At 35.0% G+C, this 20,179-nt stretch overlaps 1 protein-coding gene across 1 annotated transcript in view; it reads left to right on the top strand.

Moving 5' to 3' along the window:
* NETO1 (neuropilin (NRP) and tolloid (TLL)-like 1) overlaps nucleotides 1-20,179 on the top strand; it is an 85,392-nt gene that overhangs the window by 31,208 nt on the left and 34,005 nt on the right. The window contains exon 5 of the mRNA XM_010578001.1: nucleotides 89-337. Coding sequence (XP_010576303.1) covers nucleotides 89-337 — 249 coding nt within the window. The remainder of the gene's footprint in view (nucleotides 1-88; nucleotides 338-20,179) is intronic.

Below are 20,179 nucleotides of genomic sequence, written 5' to 3'. Positions count from 1 at the left end.
TTGATATAATTGATTTTCTTTAATTTTGTTTTAGTTTTGAAGGGTCTTGGTTTAGAAAATAATAAGATAATTTTCTTTTCATCTCTAGCTGCCCCTAGACAATGCATTGAACTACACTTTGATGAAAAATATTCCATAGAGCCTTCTTGGGAGTGTAAATTTGACCATATTGAAGTACGAGATGGACCTTTTGGCTTTTCCCCAATCATTGGACGTTTCTGTGGACAGCAAAATCCACCTATGATAAAATCCAGTGGCAGATTCCTATGGATTAAATTTTTTGCTGATGGTGAGCTGGAATCTATTGGGTTTTCTGCTCGGTATAATTTTACACCTGGTGAGTACAAACCATCCCACTTTTTGATAGAAAAAGCTTAGCATAGTAACTTTTCTAATGATGTATAATTGTGCTGTTGAATAATGTCTTTAATTGGGACTATGTTTATTATCAAGGAAAGTATTAACAGATCGGAAAATGATAGAAGGTATATATATCTTTTGCATAACAAGTAAGGCTTATTCAAGGAAGAAACTTTCAATATAGTTTTGTCCAAGATGCATATATTCAACTTCTGCAGTTTTTAAAAGAATTGTTTTCAACTGAATTCTATTATAGAAAATAATTCAAAATGTTTCTTGGGAAGTTATGTGTTTTATGCTTGATTGTTACACTGTGCAGCTTTTCTTTCAAAATGATCATTGATTAAGTATTCTAACAAAAAAATGTAATTATCTCAGAAAATTCCATCATTGCTTTTCCACTTCACCAATCATTTCCCCAGCTGAGGAGTGGAATAGTTCTCCCTTTTCAATAAAGCAAACTATTACAAGTATTGCCAGAGGAAGTGTGAGGTTCAAATAGTAAAATGTATTAAACATTTTTCTGAAAAAGATGTAAATCTTAATTGTAATTGTACAATTATTCCTTGTCAATTTTTAAATTTAATTCATTAAAGTAAAACAAAATTCATAGTCATACTTTCCATTAATTCCCCTCCTCCCCCCACTTATTAACAAAAGATTGCTGATTTTAAATTTCATTTTTGGCTGCAGCTACACTATACTGCACTGCACTGCTGGATTTGACGTAGTTCTGTACCTTCTTATGTATTGAGTGATGAGTCATACCTTAATATAGCTCACTCTAAAGCACTGTAATTATTATGTAATTTTGTCAATTATGTTACTATTGTTTCAGCTAAATTGTTGTATTAGGTGGAACAATATGCTTTAGAATATCTGCTAAAATTAACAGGCCCCAAATTCTGCTTGCTGAATTATTCCAGTAGCATCATAGAAGATAGCAGGACTACTTGAATGTTCCTCTATGCGGTTTTCTTTCCCTAATGCAAGGAAAATAGTTACAAAATTACCCAGCATAGTTCAATTTTCTTTTAAGTCAAAGATACTGTCTTCCAGAGGGTAAACATATTTGGGAGGTTCAAACAGCAACAGAACACAGTATTTCTGTAGCAAATAACCTGATAGCCAGGTATAAGTATCTATTGTAAATGCAAAGACAATGGATGAAATTTTACTATATCCACACGTACTTGTCTCTGAAAAGTGAGTTAAATTTGTGTCTCTCATTTACTCTGTGGGCTTTTGCCATTTTCCTCCCCACCTCCACCAAAAGTTCTTTGCTTCAGATTTCATGTCCTTCTTGTTTCAAAGGGTTATGTATTATGGTTGAAAAGATGCTCATAGCACAATCTGCAGCTTATTCTGTCTAAAAAACTCTCAAGTGAAAAACAGTTTCATGGACCATGTTTTATCCTCATTCTTTTTCTACTGATGTAAGGTGGATTTCTACACAGAGATCAATGCTGGTAAATTGCTATAGCAGCATAAATTATTCCAGACGTCAGATGGAATAGCTATATCTTTTCTTTTTCTTTTTTTTTTCTTTTTTTTTTTTCCTTGCCTCCATAGATTTCAATTGGAAGCTCTGCAAATGATAGAGGTTTTCTAGGAATATGGGACAAAATAAGAATATGATTAATCTGACAAGTGCAAACCAGCACTGCTGCCTCCTTGATCCCCAGTAACAGGAAGCAGTTCTCATTCCGCATGATTACTTGACCAGTCCTTCATTATGTAGGCATGGATAAGGCTTGACATTTTGAGATCCGTTGTCCAAATGCGTGCAGTGGGAGGGGTCACTGTCAACTCATCAAAAAGAGTGATGGCTTTCAAGAGTGTATAAAAGAGCAGCATAGAGAGGAATTGCCTCCAGAAATTATCGCCTAAACCATCTAGATCCATCTTGGGCAGTGACAACTTATCAAATTAAATTACGAACAACAGAGAGAGCAGAAGAAAATTTTCAGCTAACGTCTCTTAAAGAGCATCAAGAAAATGATCCAAAGCAAAGGCTCATTTGGAAACTATTGGTGTCTAGAGCAGCTGAACACTCAGGGGAGATGCAGTTTATCACATCCATCTCACTGGGCACAAGCCACACACTCTGCCTCACTGCAGCTTGCATAAGAGGCTTCCTCCATCCTAATGACAAGCACAACAGAGCCATTTCTTTAGTACCAGCAATCTTTGATATTCCCCACCTGTGTGGTCCCCACCCACCCCTGAAATGTTCTTCAGCTGCCACTTTTGCATTCAGTATCTTAATGGAGGCTCTGGTTTTTTGATAAAGACAAGAAATGTGATGTTGAACATGTAGCAAGATTTTTAAAAATTAAGTAAGTAAATTTGACTGAATGGAAGCTGCAACCATTTGTTGTTATTTGAATGGTACCTAGAGAAGCAGGGCAAGAAATTATTTACTCTGTCTCCAGGGTGTACAAACCCAGCTAACTGGATGAAGTTGAAAAAAGGATCAATTAGGGTATCAGGAAAAATGTTCCAATGAAGATCTATTAGTCTGTGCAAATGGAAGGAGCCCTGTCACCTGAGGCATTTTAAAACTAGCTTGGACTAAGTCCTAAAAAAAAAGAAATTATATAGAACAATCCCAAGGAATAGACTAATATTTTGCAATTACTAGAACATTTCTGTTTAGTAATTTCTTTGACTCCTTGGTATTGAAATGGTTGGAACTGCATCCACCGATGCAAAAGTCCAGTGGAGTTTCAACAGTCTCTCAACGGGCTGGGGTTTCAGGCATCTTGAAACAAACATAATTCTCTTGCCATAAATTCTGTTCCATTTAAATAGATTATTTTTCAGAGCACCTTTCAGCACTCTAAAAGGTGACATCTAGCAGAAGAAACAACTTTAATGACAAATCCAGAACTACACACAAAACCAACACAAACACGCTCAGGAAGTGGTAAAACTACTGAAAATTATGCAAAACTTTTCCTTATTAAGAGGATAATTTAGGCTTTCATTTTTGTGATATTATAAATTATAGCATTAAGCAAGATGTGGTTGAATGAAGCTGTATGTATGGTATAAACATTGACTATTTTAAATGTCAAAACTCTGGGTTAAGGGAAAAAGTTGACTTTTTCGTTTATATTATTACAGCTAAATACCAGTAATAACCAAATACAATTTGGATGTAAAGTAAATTTGCAATCATTTTGTATACATGAGAGTTCATAAGCAAAACAAAACATACTTACTTTTTATGTACTATTTTATTTTTTATTGATAAATGCTGATTAACTGTGATCATTTCTAAATGGAACTATCTGAACCTATGAAACCTTCATAAATGTATGCAAACATTTTGTTGTGTTTTTGCAAATCTCATGTATAGAACAAAAAACATATCAGACTACAAGATTTTCAAGTTGCTCTGGTTCATTTTGAATGCAAATATGATTGGCTAGGGAAAGACACGTGAGACAAGTCACATGATAATTCTTTCTGGCTCTTGCTTTGTCATTCTTTAGGCCATTGAAAGGCTTACACCTGAAATTGCATTTCGCATCTCTGGGTGCTTGGACTCAATCCGTTACCCTCATTTTTCCTAAAAAGTTATGTCTCAAGAAGATTTTCCAAAATGGTGTTGAATCACTGTTTTGTGTAGAAAAACTCAAATATTACTTCAAGGGGACTTATTCTTGACAACCATTCTTTAAAATGAGTCAATTTTTTAGTGTAGACAAGGATTCAGACAGAGAGGATATGTTTATTTGAGCTTTCTTACTCAGCTAGAATAATCAGATTTCTGTTCATCCTGGTCCCTGATTTTGCAGGATAGTGGCTTAAGATAGCATACCATTACTTTCACTTCCTTCACTTAGTAAAAGCCATCTGTGTTTTTATTTAGCCTCATTAATATAAAGGTCAGTCAGTAATGTTTCTGTTCAACTGCCTGATAATGGAAAAAGAAAAAAAGCTTTACAGTCTTTCATGTCCTGAAAAGTGGAGTGTAAAACACTGTCTAATCAGAATAACAGTACTTTTACATCCCCATTGCAGTGGTATAAGTAGCTGTAGAATGTCAGAGTAGTAGAATAATGACATCATCTATCTTGAGGAAAAAAACCCACAACCCAAATTATTTCTGATTGGGGAATTTCTGTATTTTAGGACTGATGAAAAAATTAATGTGATTTATTAAATTCAATCACAATTCTAAACAACATAGCTAAGGTACTCTCAAATCATTTTGCCATCTAATGTCCCTGTCTTGCCTTGTGTGTATTTAAGGAAGGGGTATTTCCCGGGCATCTGGGACAGCTGAATACTTGTGGGAGCTTGCTCACTTGCTTTTATTTATGTCTTTATTTATTTTTGTGTTCTCTTCTGAACTTTGTCTGATTGCTTCTAAGTTAACATCAGCAGTGACAACAACTTTTAACCAACTTGTAATCCAGTTAAGTTTTTTGAGAAACAATAAACAATCTCAGAGACATGCAACTTTGAGTCAATCTTTTTCCTTTGGGATCAGAGTTGGTTTGAAATTATGAGAAATTACTCATTATCACTCTTTGCTTAAACTTTTGAGCCAGAACCTTCTGATTTTTTTTTAAAAAAGTGTGAATTTGTTTTATTTATTGAGATTTCTAGCCCTCAGCACTTCAAATTGTTATAACTTCCCTGAGTTATGAACTTTTAGTGTGTTCATACAAGTGCACAACAGTCAGGCACTTCATTGCTGTTTACAATCTATAGGGCATCTGGTCTTGTGAATGGGAAGGAATTTCACTGTAACATCTAGGATGATGCACTTGCATCTAACATTTAAAATTATGGTCAACTGCATAAATATTGTCTTTTCAATGGAATTTGATTTGTGTTGTGCTGTTCTATAGATTCCATTAACTTACAGGAACTGTAGGATTATGCTCAGAGTATTTCAGTACCATAAATGTGGGAATGTAATGGGATAATATGTTTATTTTAAATTTCAAGTAAAAAATAATTTCTTATGTGGAGCAAATGAGTATCTAAAAGATGTCGCAGGATTCTCAGGTCCCATATTACCTCTTGTTATCACATACTTATATTTTTTCTTTCTACAATACACAAAAGGCAACTGCAGATCTTCCTAGTTTAGAAATCCCTGCGTGCTGGGAGTATCATATTACCAACAGAAAGAAGTTGAACACTTAAGTTCCTATCATGTTGAGCTTTGCTGTAAAAATAAGAGCAATAGAAATACAAGATATAGTTTTAAGTATTCTAACATTGGAAGAAAGAAAAAAAAAAAACCAAACCCAAGAGCTGCATTAACTAGGGACTTTAGAGTTGCATTTGTATTGACTGTGTATGAATATTGGAGTGAAGTGGCTCTCCAAGTCATGTAGTGTTGTCTCTCACACTGGGACAGCAAGCATCAAGTTTCCAACTCATCATAAATATTTAAATTCATATCCTTCTGTTGATAGATCTTAAAAGACTTTCAGGGTTAATTTTATTTGGGTATTTTCTGCTTCAGCCATTGTTATGGAAGACCTGTTCCAGGATCCAAATTATTAGGAATGGTCTTCTGATTTCTTACCGAAAGTTATTCATAGCCAGCTTATGTCTTTGCCTTCTTGTACCGACGTTACTTGTTAGCCTTGAAATGTCTTTTCTCACCAGGACTATACACCTGAGACTATTCTAGCCACTATACATCATGAGCTTCGAGATGGCAGTCATCTCTTTTTTAAGATGTCAGTTTGCTTGTCTACGCAAGTCAAATTCTTGTACTGTCTTTTTACGCCATAGGCTCTTTGTTCCCCCTGCCATCAGTACCACCCCTCGTCTCTCCAAGAATCTCTTCTCTGTAACCATTCCACAACAAGTTAAACACAGACTTCTAGAGGAGGTTTACTAGGATATTGTACTGCAGTACAGGTATAAATAATTCTTTTCTATCTCCACCAGAAATAGCTTTCTTGATATGTAGGTGATCTCAACAATAAAGGTGATTATGCTGTTGCATTGCTAAATATTATTTACAGAGGAACCACATTTCTCTGACAAAAAGTCTATCTTCGGAAGCACCTGGGAGGAACCTTTAGCAAGCTTAGGTGTGCATTCAAAAATAATACTAGAAAATCAATATTTTTAGATTAAGCTGTGTTTTTACACCACCATTGTCATAATTCTCAAAATAGTTTATATTACTACTTGTTACAGAACAATTAAACAAAATCTTAGAGGCAGGAGAGGATTTTCCTTAAATATGGTCTTTTCTTCTGCTCTTTCCCCTAAGGATATACTTCTGGTTTTATGCAAATACTACACTGAGTTAGCTTGACCTTAGGTCTGATATAGAGTGATTACCCTTTGCTTTAAACACTTGCAAAATGTGGAAATAACTAGTGAGCTCTAGACATTATCTTTCCCTATTAATTCTTGATTAAAACACTTGGAAATGGCAGAGCAGGGAAGATAATATGGAATTTGTACCAAACAGAACACCTGTGTAGTTGTCTTCCACATGTGTTTGGAAAAAACTTGTTTACAAAGAGAATTTTCACTACTAATATGCGTATTCAGAATAGCACCTCCATAGTATCTTACTTGGTAGTTCTCATTCAAACATTTAACACCTATTTCTCCAGGGAAAAAATGAGGAACTTTGTGCCTCATATGTAATGAGTAAGGAGTTTCTGAATACTCTTCAAAGTTGTTCCAGATCATCTGACTTCCTTCTCTGGCAGGTTTTCTAATAGCTCTTACTGGGATGCACTTCTGGCTGATTGTGTTGTGGCCTCATCCTGGCAACACTGTTGTCTGTAATAGTTTCTCTTAGTGACCTTGGCGATGTGGATGTCTGCAGAGATTCTGCTGACATTGAAGCAATTCTTTTTCTTTACTTATCCATTCCTTAAGCCGTTGAATTTTCATCTTTATGTATTGTATCTACAGGTTTCTGAGGTGTTACGGGTGTAGCCAATAAATCTTGACAATCACCTCAGTGCTTTTGTCTAATCAGCATGACTGTGGCCCTTCTGTTAGGCAGAGAAACTATTTTTTATTCTAGCCACAGAGTTGCAAGCGGTCTGATTCCTTAGCTGCCCATATAGAAAATGATGCTTTTATGTTAGATACAAAAGCACGTTTATATCACTTGTTTTCAGTCACTCATATTTGTTAATTTGATATTTGCATAAGTTCAAGTAACCATGATTGTTGATTTTTTTGTTATTGTCTGTTTAATGAAGTATTTCTCAATTCTAACGGCAATAAGTAAGGATCTTTGTTGACATATTTAGCTTCTCTTAACAGATTTTTTACTCTTTGAATAGTGCTTCTAGCTAATTCTCCTTAAAGAAATGCACACAAACCCTTGTTAGAAAGCTCCCAGTCCTCTGTAACTAAGAAAAAGAGCTCTTGCCCTATAATTAGTAGCTCTGATTCTGCACACTGTAGTCCTTGGAAAAGTCAGTCATGTTTTTGTTTCTAGAATTGAATATTTTTGCTGTATGCAATGGTTAGCAAATTAGTAGATGTATCAAATTCAAAATACATCCTCTCTCAGCCTTTATTGTGTATACTTACCGACTGTTTATCATTGGTTGATTTTCTGAGCGTACTATTCATATTTTTTGTAAAGAGGTCAATCCAGAGAGTCATTTGCTTACCAGTACTGAGGTGAATGTTCTTGAATATTGTTTTCTATATTTGTAGCTCTCGTAGGTGTACGGTGTCCCCTTAATATATCTTTTGTGATATTGATGGCTATGACGAATGTTGATTTGTTTACTGTCTGTTGAGACATGCAGACTATGTTACTCTTTCAGATATCACATTTGAGCTTCTTTGGTGCTCAGGTCCAAAAGTAAGATCATGCTTTGATACAAATTTTGTCCTAACTATTTTGTAAATAAATTTTTAGCTGGCCCATTGAAGTATCTATCCCTTTGATCTGTCTTCTCTTTCTCTCTTATTATGTGATATCAAAGAGCCTGCAATCTTTAATATCACACTGCTCTCATGGGCTAGAGAAATACTATTGTGCGTAGTCTTTTCTGTGTGGGGATAGAGAAATACTATCATGCATAGTCCTCTCCATGTGAGGACCAGAAATACGAGGATTTCTGAGAGGTAGATGTCATCTGTACGGGTAATTCTAACCGATGTGTGTATTGGTAGACATGAACATCGTGGAAAATCAAGAGCTTGAATCAAGCCTCTGAACACCTGGACTTACTCCTATCTCTTTTTTTCCCTTTCTCTCTTTCACTCTCTCTCTGTACAATTGCAACCTACCTCAAGCTACCGACAAGCTCTTTTACCATATATATCTTTGCCTTATACATACACTAAGGAGTTATGAACAAACCTCATCTCCGTAACGTTAACTGATTTTATGTATACATTAAATGCAGGTATGTTATCCTAAAAATTATTATGACAAATTGAGGAAGTGAGAAGTTCAATTTTTTAAGTTCAAGTCCAATCTTAAAAGAATCCAATCTTTAAAACATGAAAATCTGTAATGAAGAGGTATATAATGGTAATAATGGGTTCATGCAAGAGTCACCTGCTTATTGTCAGTATTGTTTAATGTTTGTGAATGCTGAGAAGATTAAAGGGTTTTTTCCTTATAATATTAATTTACATTATGTAGCGATATTCCTTTAAAATCTCATAAGTAACATATTCTTCTGGTCAGCAGCGTAAGGTTAACAAAAAGTTCAGTCAGCAAATAAAGGATGTCACAAGTGTCGGACATCCCTATTTACAGTTTCAGAATTTGCTAGCCTCCTGTGGTCTGTTTCTATAATGTCAAATAATGTAATTTACACTGTATCTTGTTAGGTATTTTATTAGTTAGCTTTGAAATAATAATTAAAAAAAAATTGTCACATAATTTTCATTCCTGCAAACCTTTGAAATCATCTTTACATGCAGAATGCCACTAGCACAGCTACAGTTTTTCTTTTGTTTGGGAAAGCCAGTAAGTCATTTTTGTTCAATTTATGTTCAATGTGTAGATATTTTCAATTTGCACACGTTTTTTATCATGGCAAGTCCAAATGCTAGGTGTCTTTATTTTTTTCTCTGCAAAACCTGTTCATTTCACTAAGGCCCTTGAGCCAAATAAGAATAACAGCTACTATAACACTGTAATCCATCAAAAATCTCTGAAATTACTTTCTGATATGCCCAAGGATAATTCCAAAGAACAGTTGCTTAAGCTTACTATACTCAAATAGTGCATTGACAAGCCACTAGATCTAGTCCCAGTTTAGCAAAGAACTTCAGGAAGCCTACATTTAAGCATGTGCCTAAATCTGGGCAGTCTCTAGGCTTGGGTACTTACTTAAAGGTAAGTACATTTAAATAATGTCCTCTATCTTTTCATCTATTGAACTAAGTAAAAATGAAATATTTGTTTATTTTGGAGAAGTGAACTATTATTTCTTCAACTCCTTTCATGAATTAAAAACTATTTTACTACCTTTACACAAATTATGTGGTAGATATATATCAATTCAGTGTTTGTCTGTTTGAACAACATCACACTAATATAGCCTTAAGTAGGTTCAACTTATTCACTAACTACCAATTTTCACATGTTTTCATATTCTGTTACAGTAAGTTGAGTTTTTGTTGGAGTTAGAACATCATGGTTAGTGATTTGTCTGTCTTCCTGTGCTATTTTTTCCTCTAGATATTCTTGACCCTAAAAAATCACCTTGGAATCGTCTGAAATGAAATTATTTTCTGTATGTAAAAATGTATAATTTTCTTCAATCATGCTTAAAACAGAATTCATTCAGATAAGTTTTTGGTCCGACTCAGTTTGTCAATCAGGTTTACAAGTTGTAAAATGAAGTTATACTAGTTCTGCAACCATTTGCAATGAGTACTGGTTCCACTCTTTGGATATTAAATTTTAAACGTAAAATAAAGTTTCCAGTAGATTTTTACTACATTCCCACTACTTAAACTTGTGGTAGTCCATCCATTGCCAGATGGGCTTTTTAAAATAAAAATGGATCAGTACTTAAGGATATTTTTTTTAAAAGGACAATTGTTTATTGATAAGAAAAGAGGCATGTGATTTTTTTGTGTTATGATGTGTTCTTTTCTCTAAAATTGGAAGTTAAGCTCCCAGACAAAATCTCCACAAAAAGGTACCTAGGGAAAGCCAAGACGCTCTTTAGTATCTTGCTCTTTCTGCAAAATCTCATCTCATCACTCTAGCTGATTTTGGAACTCAGTAGAAGTCAGGACTGAGGAGTAGTAGCCTTTATCGCACACCTTTCTAATAATGAAGAAACTCAGATCTTTCGAGCTTGAGCTAGCTCAGCTGCAGATCTTCCAAAGAATGGTGTCTGTCTTCCATGCTGTATGTTGGCAGCAGCTATGACTATTTATCACTAGTTTATTTACTCCTACTACTCATTCATTTATTCAGCAATCTGCAGACATTTAAAAGAGCCTACATTCTCTGTTCATTTATTTTCTCAATTCATTTAGGACCAAGACTAAAGACATTTAGGTGGTGAGACATCTGTTGAAATAAACAACCATTTAAGCAAAAGAACTGGATTTAGGAAGACTCAAATTTAAGAAGTTTATTTTCTTTGTGGACCTGCACTTCATTATCTTTCAATTACATTTTTCATATTTGTATTGTCTGCCTTTCCTTTCCCGTTTAGCTAAAAAAACCCCAACAAATAAACCCAAAACTTGATTGATTGTTAGAAATTACATTCTATTAATAAAAATGTGATCTTTTTAGTTTATTGCTCTAAGGAAATATTTAAAACCACTTTCAAAACTTGCATTTATAATTACTGAGCGAAGACTACAGGATTCCTTAACCCCTCTTGTCTTCCTAAAGTTTTAATGTTTTTTCCCAAAGGGGTTTTGCTGTAGCCCAGTGTTTATTTAACTAGTATAATCTGATGCATAAAAGCATTACCTACAACTTCATACAATACAAGAAAGATTTCAGCTAAACAGACCAAATTCTTCTCTGGTTTAAGAATGAGACTTCTGTTCGTACCAATGAAGTTGGATGCACGGTCAGGCAGGTTGGGTTTAGTCTTGTACTCTGGTCTGCCATGATATAACCAATCTGATTCAAGAGTGCTTTGCAATAGTATGGACATACAGTCTAATTGAGAACCTTTCATTAAAAAGATGCTAGTCATTCTTAATCAAACCAGGTAACATTACTGTTAGCAAAATTACTTCTGCCCTTAGAGAGCAATTCTCAAGACAGACATTTTCTGTTTCTTATTAAAAATGCATGACATAATAAATACCACAAATATTCAAGTACGCAAATATCTTTTGAAATTGAGAGATCCAGTGCCCTCAAATTTTTCTTGCTCTGAAGGCTCTTCTCGATTATGTCAAATGCACATTGTTTACATGATCACAGCATAGTGTGCAATTCACTAGGTAAATGAGTGTCTGACATTCGTGTTTCCTCAAATAGATTTGTAGAGGAAATTTAACTTCAGTGAGACAAAATGTTTTGGTCTACACTACACAGTCTAAAATGGACTTTCAGTTAATTTTTTTTTTTTAATGTTTGAAGTGGTGAGATCTACCAAACAATTGAGAATGCCATCGAAAGGAATAAATTAATTGCAAAATTGTGAAAATAAGTAAGCAAATGCTTTTGATCAATGTTTTAAAAATATTGCTTCAGAGATCGTTACACATCAGAGATGTAGAAAGTTTATTTGAATACCTTGATGTCAAAAGGTATCTAATATCCAGCAATTTGTATTAAGAAAGATTGCTTGAGTCCCAAGTAAGATGCTGAGAACAGAATTGCCAAATATTTTCTGAGATTTCAGATTCAAATAAACTGATGTCTGTGGCGCATCCATTATTAAAAATTTGTACTAGAGTGACAGAGGCAGGCAGCGTGAAATGTGTTATTCTAGTCACACATCAGTCCCCTAGATGACACTGAGAAGCCGGAAGATGTTGTGTAACAGGACTTACAAACATCATTTGCCAGATGTTATCTGATAGTTGAAGCTCAAGAGACAATGTTATCAAATCTGCCGGTTGCAGTATGTGGGTTAATAAAAGATTGTATGATACCACTTCTTGTTTTCCCTTGATTTTTTCCTTTTTTTTCTTTCCTGTAGCTCATTTCTCAACTCTAGGTGAAAATCAATATTAAAAGAGAATGCAGAAAATTATTATTAAAAATATTTTGTTCTTTAATGCTGATTTCATTATGTGGATTAGACAGTTGGTTATTAACTGCTACCAACTACAAAGTCCATACTGAAATTATATAAAATAAGTTTGCAGGTTGGTTTTTTTTTAATAAAAGGCATACTGGTTTAGTAGTTTAAAAATCAGATTTGGGTAATTTGAATCTCTGTAATTGTATGTGCTCTCCCCACAAGAATAATTTGTAGCATTAATATAGTTGTTTGTATTGCAGAATATTGCATATCAGTGATAGTCCAATATACATATAAATCAATGATTTACCAAGTACTTTTAAATAAAAGGGTTTATTTATATTTGATTTTTTTTTTTTTTTTTTTTTAATCACTAGAGCTTTAAATGACTCTTTCAAATCAAGCTAGGAAAAATCCTGCTGTTTGGCAGTCAAAAACTTGATCTGGTCAAATTAAATTTAATTATTGCCCACTGCTTGGATAAGTGGCTGACCCATACTTAAAAATCCCGAGTGCTGTCACTGACCATCATGTTTGACCTGCTGGAGCTGAAAGTGAAAACCGTCCTGATACCTCATTTCTTCTAAATACTGCCACATCAGTAGAAGAACTGGGCAATCTCTAATCAGTACCCACTTTGCTGTTCTTTTCCCAGTCTCTTCAGCCAGTTAATGGCAACATTGGCTATTGTATAAAGTAGGCATAAGGACTTACGAACACTGCCTTTCCAAAGTGTGATTCAATGAATCACAATGGCTTTTTCATGGTGAATGTGATGCAAAAGACCAGTTTTCATTCCCTGTATGAGGCTGAGCCAGTCAATCAGTGTCATGCTCAATAAATCAATTGCTAAATTCAGCTCAGATTGTGGGCCTAAACCTGCTTCTGTTAGAATCAATATTAAAACTGTGAGTAAATCCAGTGGAAATCAGATAGTTGCTTCAGACTGGTAGCTTTTGAACAGAGGAGAAAAACTGCAAATCTGTCAAATTCCATGGAAATTATAATTTTTTAATCTAAATTCCCACATTATGATAATAGAATTAAAAATTTACTAATCTATACTGAATATAATCCCTTTTAGGGATAGCTGGATCTGGAGTTTCTGGGGTGAGGAAAAGTCAGTGGTAACTGAGTTTTTATAGACATGCATGTAACTGTATTCAAACTCTAGGTTACAGACCTCCGGTTATCCACAGATCCATTTGTTTGCTGATGTTCATGACAAACCAGTTTGAAAATTGGTTAGTGAACACAGAGCACATGGCATAAATGATATGCAAAGAGGACTGAGGATCCATTAGAAGGATCTTGTTTAAAGAAAAAGTTTAAAAGGTTGAAAACAACACCCTTTGATTTAGAATTTATCATCCTGTTGATTTTTTTCATGTGGGCATGCAGCAAAACATGTCTTACTGTTACTGATGAGCAACAATCTTTATTCATTAATTCAAGGGGAAACCATTTGGAGCTAGGGTTGGTATGAATTATGTTTATTTTATTCAAATACATAGTAAAGCATACAGTAGGGTTTTCCTCATCAAAATAATAGAAGTCACAGCTGACCTAGTGTCTTTTTTCTAACAGACTAAATCTACTCTAGGTCAGTATTAGCAATTAATCATGGTTTGAACTGTTCTCTGGCACTTTTAATTGCATGAAATTGGAGAAAAACAATCTATTTGAACAAAAGGGAATGTCGTCCTCATGAAGTTGTAACCAACAGGAAGCAGATGAACAGTAAGGCCAAAAACCTAGCTGTAAAGCTTTACTTACTTAACCAAAAATTTATAAAAATTATTTCCTCCCATAATCTCAGGAGAAGTTGAATTTCATAATACTGGAAGGAGTGGAAGGGTTATTGCTCCCTTCCCATATATTATTTATATCCTTTAAATATCTGAATGTTATCTTGCATAATAAAATGTAAAATTCATAAGTTTGTGGGTAATTTAAGTAGCAATTCACAGTTTAACACAGAGTTATCTTCTTTCTGACAACTGGACTATACTGAAACTCTTCCTCAGAGAAAACTGCTACCCTATGCTGTTAAAAAAGATGAAGAAACAAAGGAAAGTGCAAGAACATCTCCAAGGAAGCGCCACAGTATACTCTGTAGCTAAAGCTGATGAAAACCTCTCTTCTCATTCTGTAGAGAGGGCTTTGTACATTTGGGAAAACTGCTGAGGTCAACAGCTCAGTGCTCCCTGAAAGGACAATTTCTAGGCAGGAAACCTCCTAGAAGTAGCAGAATGAGAAGGAAAGCTCTGGTGTCACTGAAAGCTATACTGCCATGGATGCTAAAAGGACAGGACAGAAGACTTATTTGTCCCACAGTTGTTTCTGGGACTTGGTGTTGATATGCCTTCCTCAGCAATTCATCGAGCTATGTGGCTTTTAGAGTTCCTCTTCTTGCTCACTGAAAGTGTCTGTGGTGGGAACATATAATTACCATTAGAGTTGACAATTTGGTTTAATAAATGAATTTCACTCTTCCTTTGATATGTTCTAGGGGTTTTTTATTTTTCCTTTAAAAGAGAGCATTCAGGTTCCAGTGGGGATGAAAACCTAGAATTCTCCCTTTGATCCTAAACACCAACAGATTTCTACTCTGGATATAGAATAAATTTTGAAGACATCCTGTGACATTGGCTTTTGGAATCTTACAAAGACTTTGTAATAGGAAAGCACTACAACATAATTCATCCAATAACTTTCAAATATCTAGCAGTTGCACAGTAAACTAATGAATGACTTTTTGTCTACAGCTATTTCACTTGTTTCCACTCTAAGGATCATATTTTCTGGAGTATTGTGTCAGGTTCATCTTTTTCTGGTATCTTACAAGGCCAGATGATTAAGCAATCAGTTGTTTTTATAAACAAAACTCAGTTCCCTTCCAGTGCTCTCTGACATGGTTATTCACTTTAGTGAAAGATCACCTGGTCCTTTTCTAGGTTGTAAGAGGAAAATATTTGGAGGCGGTGCAAGAAATCTCTTGTTAAAGTGGACGGCAATGTGGAAACATGGATGCACGCATGTGGAAACTAGAGGAGATATTTGAGTTTCTCATGTGCGATGCAGTTACCTTCAAAAAGATGCCAATAGCATACATGCCATAGCTGGCGTGGGCAGCTGCAGCAGAGGAATGTTAGGAGGTGTAAAAACTATGTTGCTGTTTCTGTTTGTATTGGAAATGTGTCTTAATGTGCAGTCAACTACAGGTTATTCAGTACTTTATGAAATAGCACAAATAATATATTCTGTTGACTATAATAGCTGAAAAAAGACGGCAGCTCTTCAAAAGAATTGGGAACACTGCAGTGAATGTATTCATTCTGTTGAATGTTCTGAGGTAAAACTAGGAGAAAGCATTTCTCCTATGATAAAATAACAAAGGTTACTTTATATCACCAAGTTATAGGAATAAGTTCCCTCTCTCCTGGGAAATCCACTCTATGGACTGATACAGCATGAATGGCCTCTCTGAAAAGGATATGCAGATTTAACACCCAATGGTAGCAAGCAATAACCATGTATATATTGATTCAATCTGAAGAAGTAACGCCTAGCAACCAGTTGTGGCTAAACCCTCTGGACCATTTCCCCTACGCTTCTGCCATGAAAAGTGTTATTTCCTTGGGCTGAGCTAGGAGTCATCTCTAGCAAACCAGTGAGACAAATCCTGAGCCTTAGTAGTATGGCGCTGAAATTGCATGACTAGGCCATACTTAGTATTCAACATAATTCAGGAAAATCTCCATAGCACTTTATGTTGCACATCTTTCTTCCTAGTCAAGTTCAGAGACTGTTAGTCAATCACAGGAAGCCACTGGGAGGGGGGACGCACACAAGGTGCTGCCCTTGATAGTCAGTCCTGGTGGTCCGGTCAGCTGCACTGTCGCAGCAAGGCTGTATTGCTCTGATAAAGTGGCTCCTGAGCTTGTTCCATCTTGTTTCACCCATTTCCAGGCAACTGGCCAATAAAGGTATATGCAGCCACAGAAATATTTGTCATAGGATCATTTTTCCCTTTGTTTCCACACACCGTGTGGTGCATAAGGGGAATATGATGCCTAATTGGAGCACTCAGCTGCTAGTGTAAATATTTAACATAATAAAAATGATCTGCCACATAATCCCACACATATCATCAAGGCTCCCAGACTTCCTCTTTCCACTCAGCAGCCTGAGTATGACATTGTTGCCCATTCTTGCTCTCCTTTCTCACTAGGTCAGTTCCAAGAAGCACTTCTTACTTCTGGGACTTAGGTGCACATATCAAATAGTCCAAACACCGTTTGAAGATGAGACCCAGGCTCTCGTGAGTCCTCTTACCTTCTAACATGGTTCCAACCCATACAGAATTTACACTAGAGGAAGAACCTACTCTAAACAGTTTACAGAGTAGACACGGGAGGCAAGCAGGCTAAGATCTCAAAGCCTGCCATTTTGTGCATGAAAGGACAAATCTAGGTGCAACCTCTGTAATCGTGTGGTCTGTTTCAGTCATTCAGGCACTTCTTGTCTGCTCAGTTTGACCAGTATTAGCAAGAAGTTGTGCAAAGACATGGAATTTCTTTTTCTGATGATATTGCTTTTTCATCTCCAAATGGATGTTAAAGAAACAAGTATTAACTTTTGGTATACAAATGTCTGGCTATTGCTTAAACTTGCAGTATATCTCATCCTAATGAGGTCATAGCTGTGCAGGTTTTAAATCAGTATAATATATTAATTACACTATAAAGACACCTCGATTGTGAGTATGAGCTGAGATTAGTAAAAGTGACAAAGAAAAAAAAAATCATTTTAGAAATCACACTTCTGCACTTCTGGGCAGCAGTTTGTGTTATTTCAACAATATATGGAATCTGGTTAGAGTAACTAGAGCAGGTTGACTGTATTTTTCTAAATAGGATTTTGCTTCACCTACTGCTTGCAGCATTCATTTATAAAATTTCTTCCTAAGACAAATAGTAGCTTTAGTGTACTTTACTGTGAGTTAGATCACCAAAAGCAAGACAAAGTAGTGTCTCCTTATGGACCTACATTCTCAAAAACAGTTTCTCAAACTTCTCCAGAGTACAAATCTTTTTGCTTTATTTGTGTTTATATGGCTTCTTGTTGATCGAATAGCAGGTAGAACTGCAAGGTAAAACAGCAAGAGTCATATTCACTTCTACAGTTGCACTTACCACCTTTGAATTCTTTCATGACTGTCCTAAGGAGTGAAAAATTTGAGAAGCATTGGTTTAGTTTATAAATATGTAGCCTCCAAAATAGCTGCCCTTTCTCACAATATTGTCTTAAAAGAAAGAACATAGAAAACAAAGAGCAAATACAGTACACACTATTGCCAGCTATAACTATTATAGAACTGTTTTTCAGGGTGTCTAGCAAACTATGGGCTTTCTTTGAAGATCCTTTGGTATCTTTAATACAGATACAGATGTATATATGCAAGTTTCAACAAGACTACAGGGCTGAAAAATTCATCAGAACAAATTTCATTTTTTGCTAACAAGACAATAAATTGTGTGGTTTTGCACATCTATTTCACTTAGTATTTTTTTACTTAGTACTTTTCCTTTACTCTCTCCAGCAGAATAGCTAAGTCCCCTTTGTTTGTACACCTCACAAAAAATGTTTATTTATAGAAATATTTTTCTATTTTAGAATTGCTTTAGTGATTCTTTGAGCAGATTTTTATGCTTTTAAAATCTTGTGGTCATCATCTTCCAGCATTTTTACTTTATCATCAAATACTAGGAGGCAACCACATAAAATACCTTAGAATAACCCTGCTGTTCTGTACGGAGTTCTGCAAGCTTTGCTTTTACAGAGAATTATATTTCACCCCTCAAGAGGGCAGGACTGGTTTAGGCTTCCAGAAATCATTGTAAAAGAACCTGACTTCATAAACTTGAAAATAAATAACTGGAGGCTTGCTGAATAGTGCAATTGTCTTTACTTTTCCATGAGCATTTACAAGTAAAATCAGGTCTCTAATAAGTTCTATGACAGAGAACTACGTGCATGTGTTAAAATTTCTTAAATATCGATAGATAGAAGTTGAATACCTATTTCTAGTCATTCAAAGACAGGAAAATGAAAAGATGTATCTACAGCTATCTATTCAATGAATAAAAATGGACAGTTTCCCTATTTCTCATTGGGAAATATGGTTTCTACATATTGTGACTACTTTGTGTATATATCCATCAAAAAAGGAGGGTTTTGTATTCACAAACAGCAAAAACTCCTTTATGTTTCAAACATCAACCCTTTGTAGTGTATACTTTGATCAAAAAATTTCTTCATTTCTCATCTATAGAAGAAAAGAAAGCAAAATACCTCAAAATTTAATCACAACCAGGTCTCATATCTGCACCAAGATTTTGCGGTACACATTTCCTTCATCTTGACTTCTGACCATACAGCAATTGCTCATATTCTTCACCGTATATACAGTATTTCAGATATAAAAAATTCTCTGTAATTAAGTATATTCTAGTCCAGGTATGCTAAGGAACATACCAGCTTGATCTTCCATTTTTTGAAAGAGATATTGAAACTTTTGTTGACTTAAATCATTTGACTTCCAAGAGTGGGATATCTATTATTTCTATCAGTACAAGCAACAGGTTTGACATTGACAGTGTAAGAAAGTGTCCAAATGAACCTTAAGTGAAAAGCTAAAGAAACTGATGAATAAAATGTGAGAGGGTTTTCTCACAAATTTGTGCGTTGGAAAGAAAATACCGTAATTTTTCTGTATGACTTAAAATTACTTTTTAAAGCCTTGCGGAATCTATCTTTGAAGACAAGTTCAATAATTTGATAGCTGTGGGTTTTTTTATTCCAAATTTGATCTTTTAAAATAGATTTGTAATAATAAGTACCAGTGGAATATCTTGTTGCTAGTAATTAGTTTGAACTTTATGCAGTTTCCCTCTTTCTATTAGATACTATCTACCTGTCTCTTACAGAAATCACTTAAGTAATAGAATTTTAAACAATTTCACCTTCTGTGCAAGTGACTTAAATTGAGAGAGTGCATGCAAACCTGTATGCATAGGTGGGTAAATAAGTTTCTGGGTGGATATGCCACAGCTGGGCAACCATATAAGATGCTGCAGTTTACTTGTAAACAAGGTCATTTATGTAAATAAATACATTCTTCTTCTTCTTTTTGAAGAGTTAATCCAGTTAACCTAAAATCCCCTTTTATTTTACAATTTTCTTTATTTCAAAAGATTTTTGAGCAATCAGGTGCCCTAACTCATTATAATTGTCCTCCTGGTTTTGCATATAAACTCCATGCTTGCCAGCTGCTTAGAAAAGCCAGACTTGTGGTATGTTAACAGTGAAACTAAAAATAAAGAAATGTGGCATGGTTTCCATGGGCCAGGTATAGAATAGATCTCATAGTCAGCATTCAAAACCTTTAGAGGCTCCCATGAAGCCCTAGTGGATCCATTTGAAACCAGTCCTAAATATTACACGTTTCTCCAGGTTGGATATATATGTTCACAGGACTCAAAGGAAATCCCACCAAAACAAGTCTGTATTGTGATAGATTTGTCTAACCTCTGCTATTACCTTAGATTTGTCTTTTGACTAGTTATTTCAATATTAGCCAATTCTGGTGT

This window comes from Haliaeetus leucocephalus, unplaced genomic scaffold (genome assembly GCF_000737465.1).
Source record: "Haliaeetus leucocephalus isolate CR32 unplaced genomic scaffold, Haliaeetus_leucocephalus-4.0 Scaffold587, whole genome shotgun sequence".
Classification (NCBI taxonomy): domain Eukaryota; kingdom Metazoa; phylum Chordata; class Aves; order Accipitriformes; family Accipitridae; genus Haliaeetus; species Haliaeetus leucocephalus.
The sequence above is the reverse complement of the archived record's forward strand: the minus strand, read 5'-3'. Positions and strand labels throughout refer to the sequence as shown.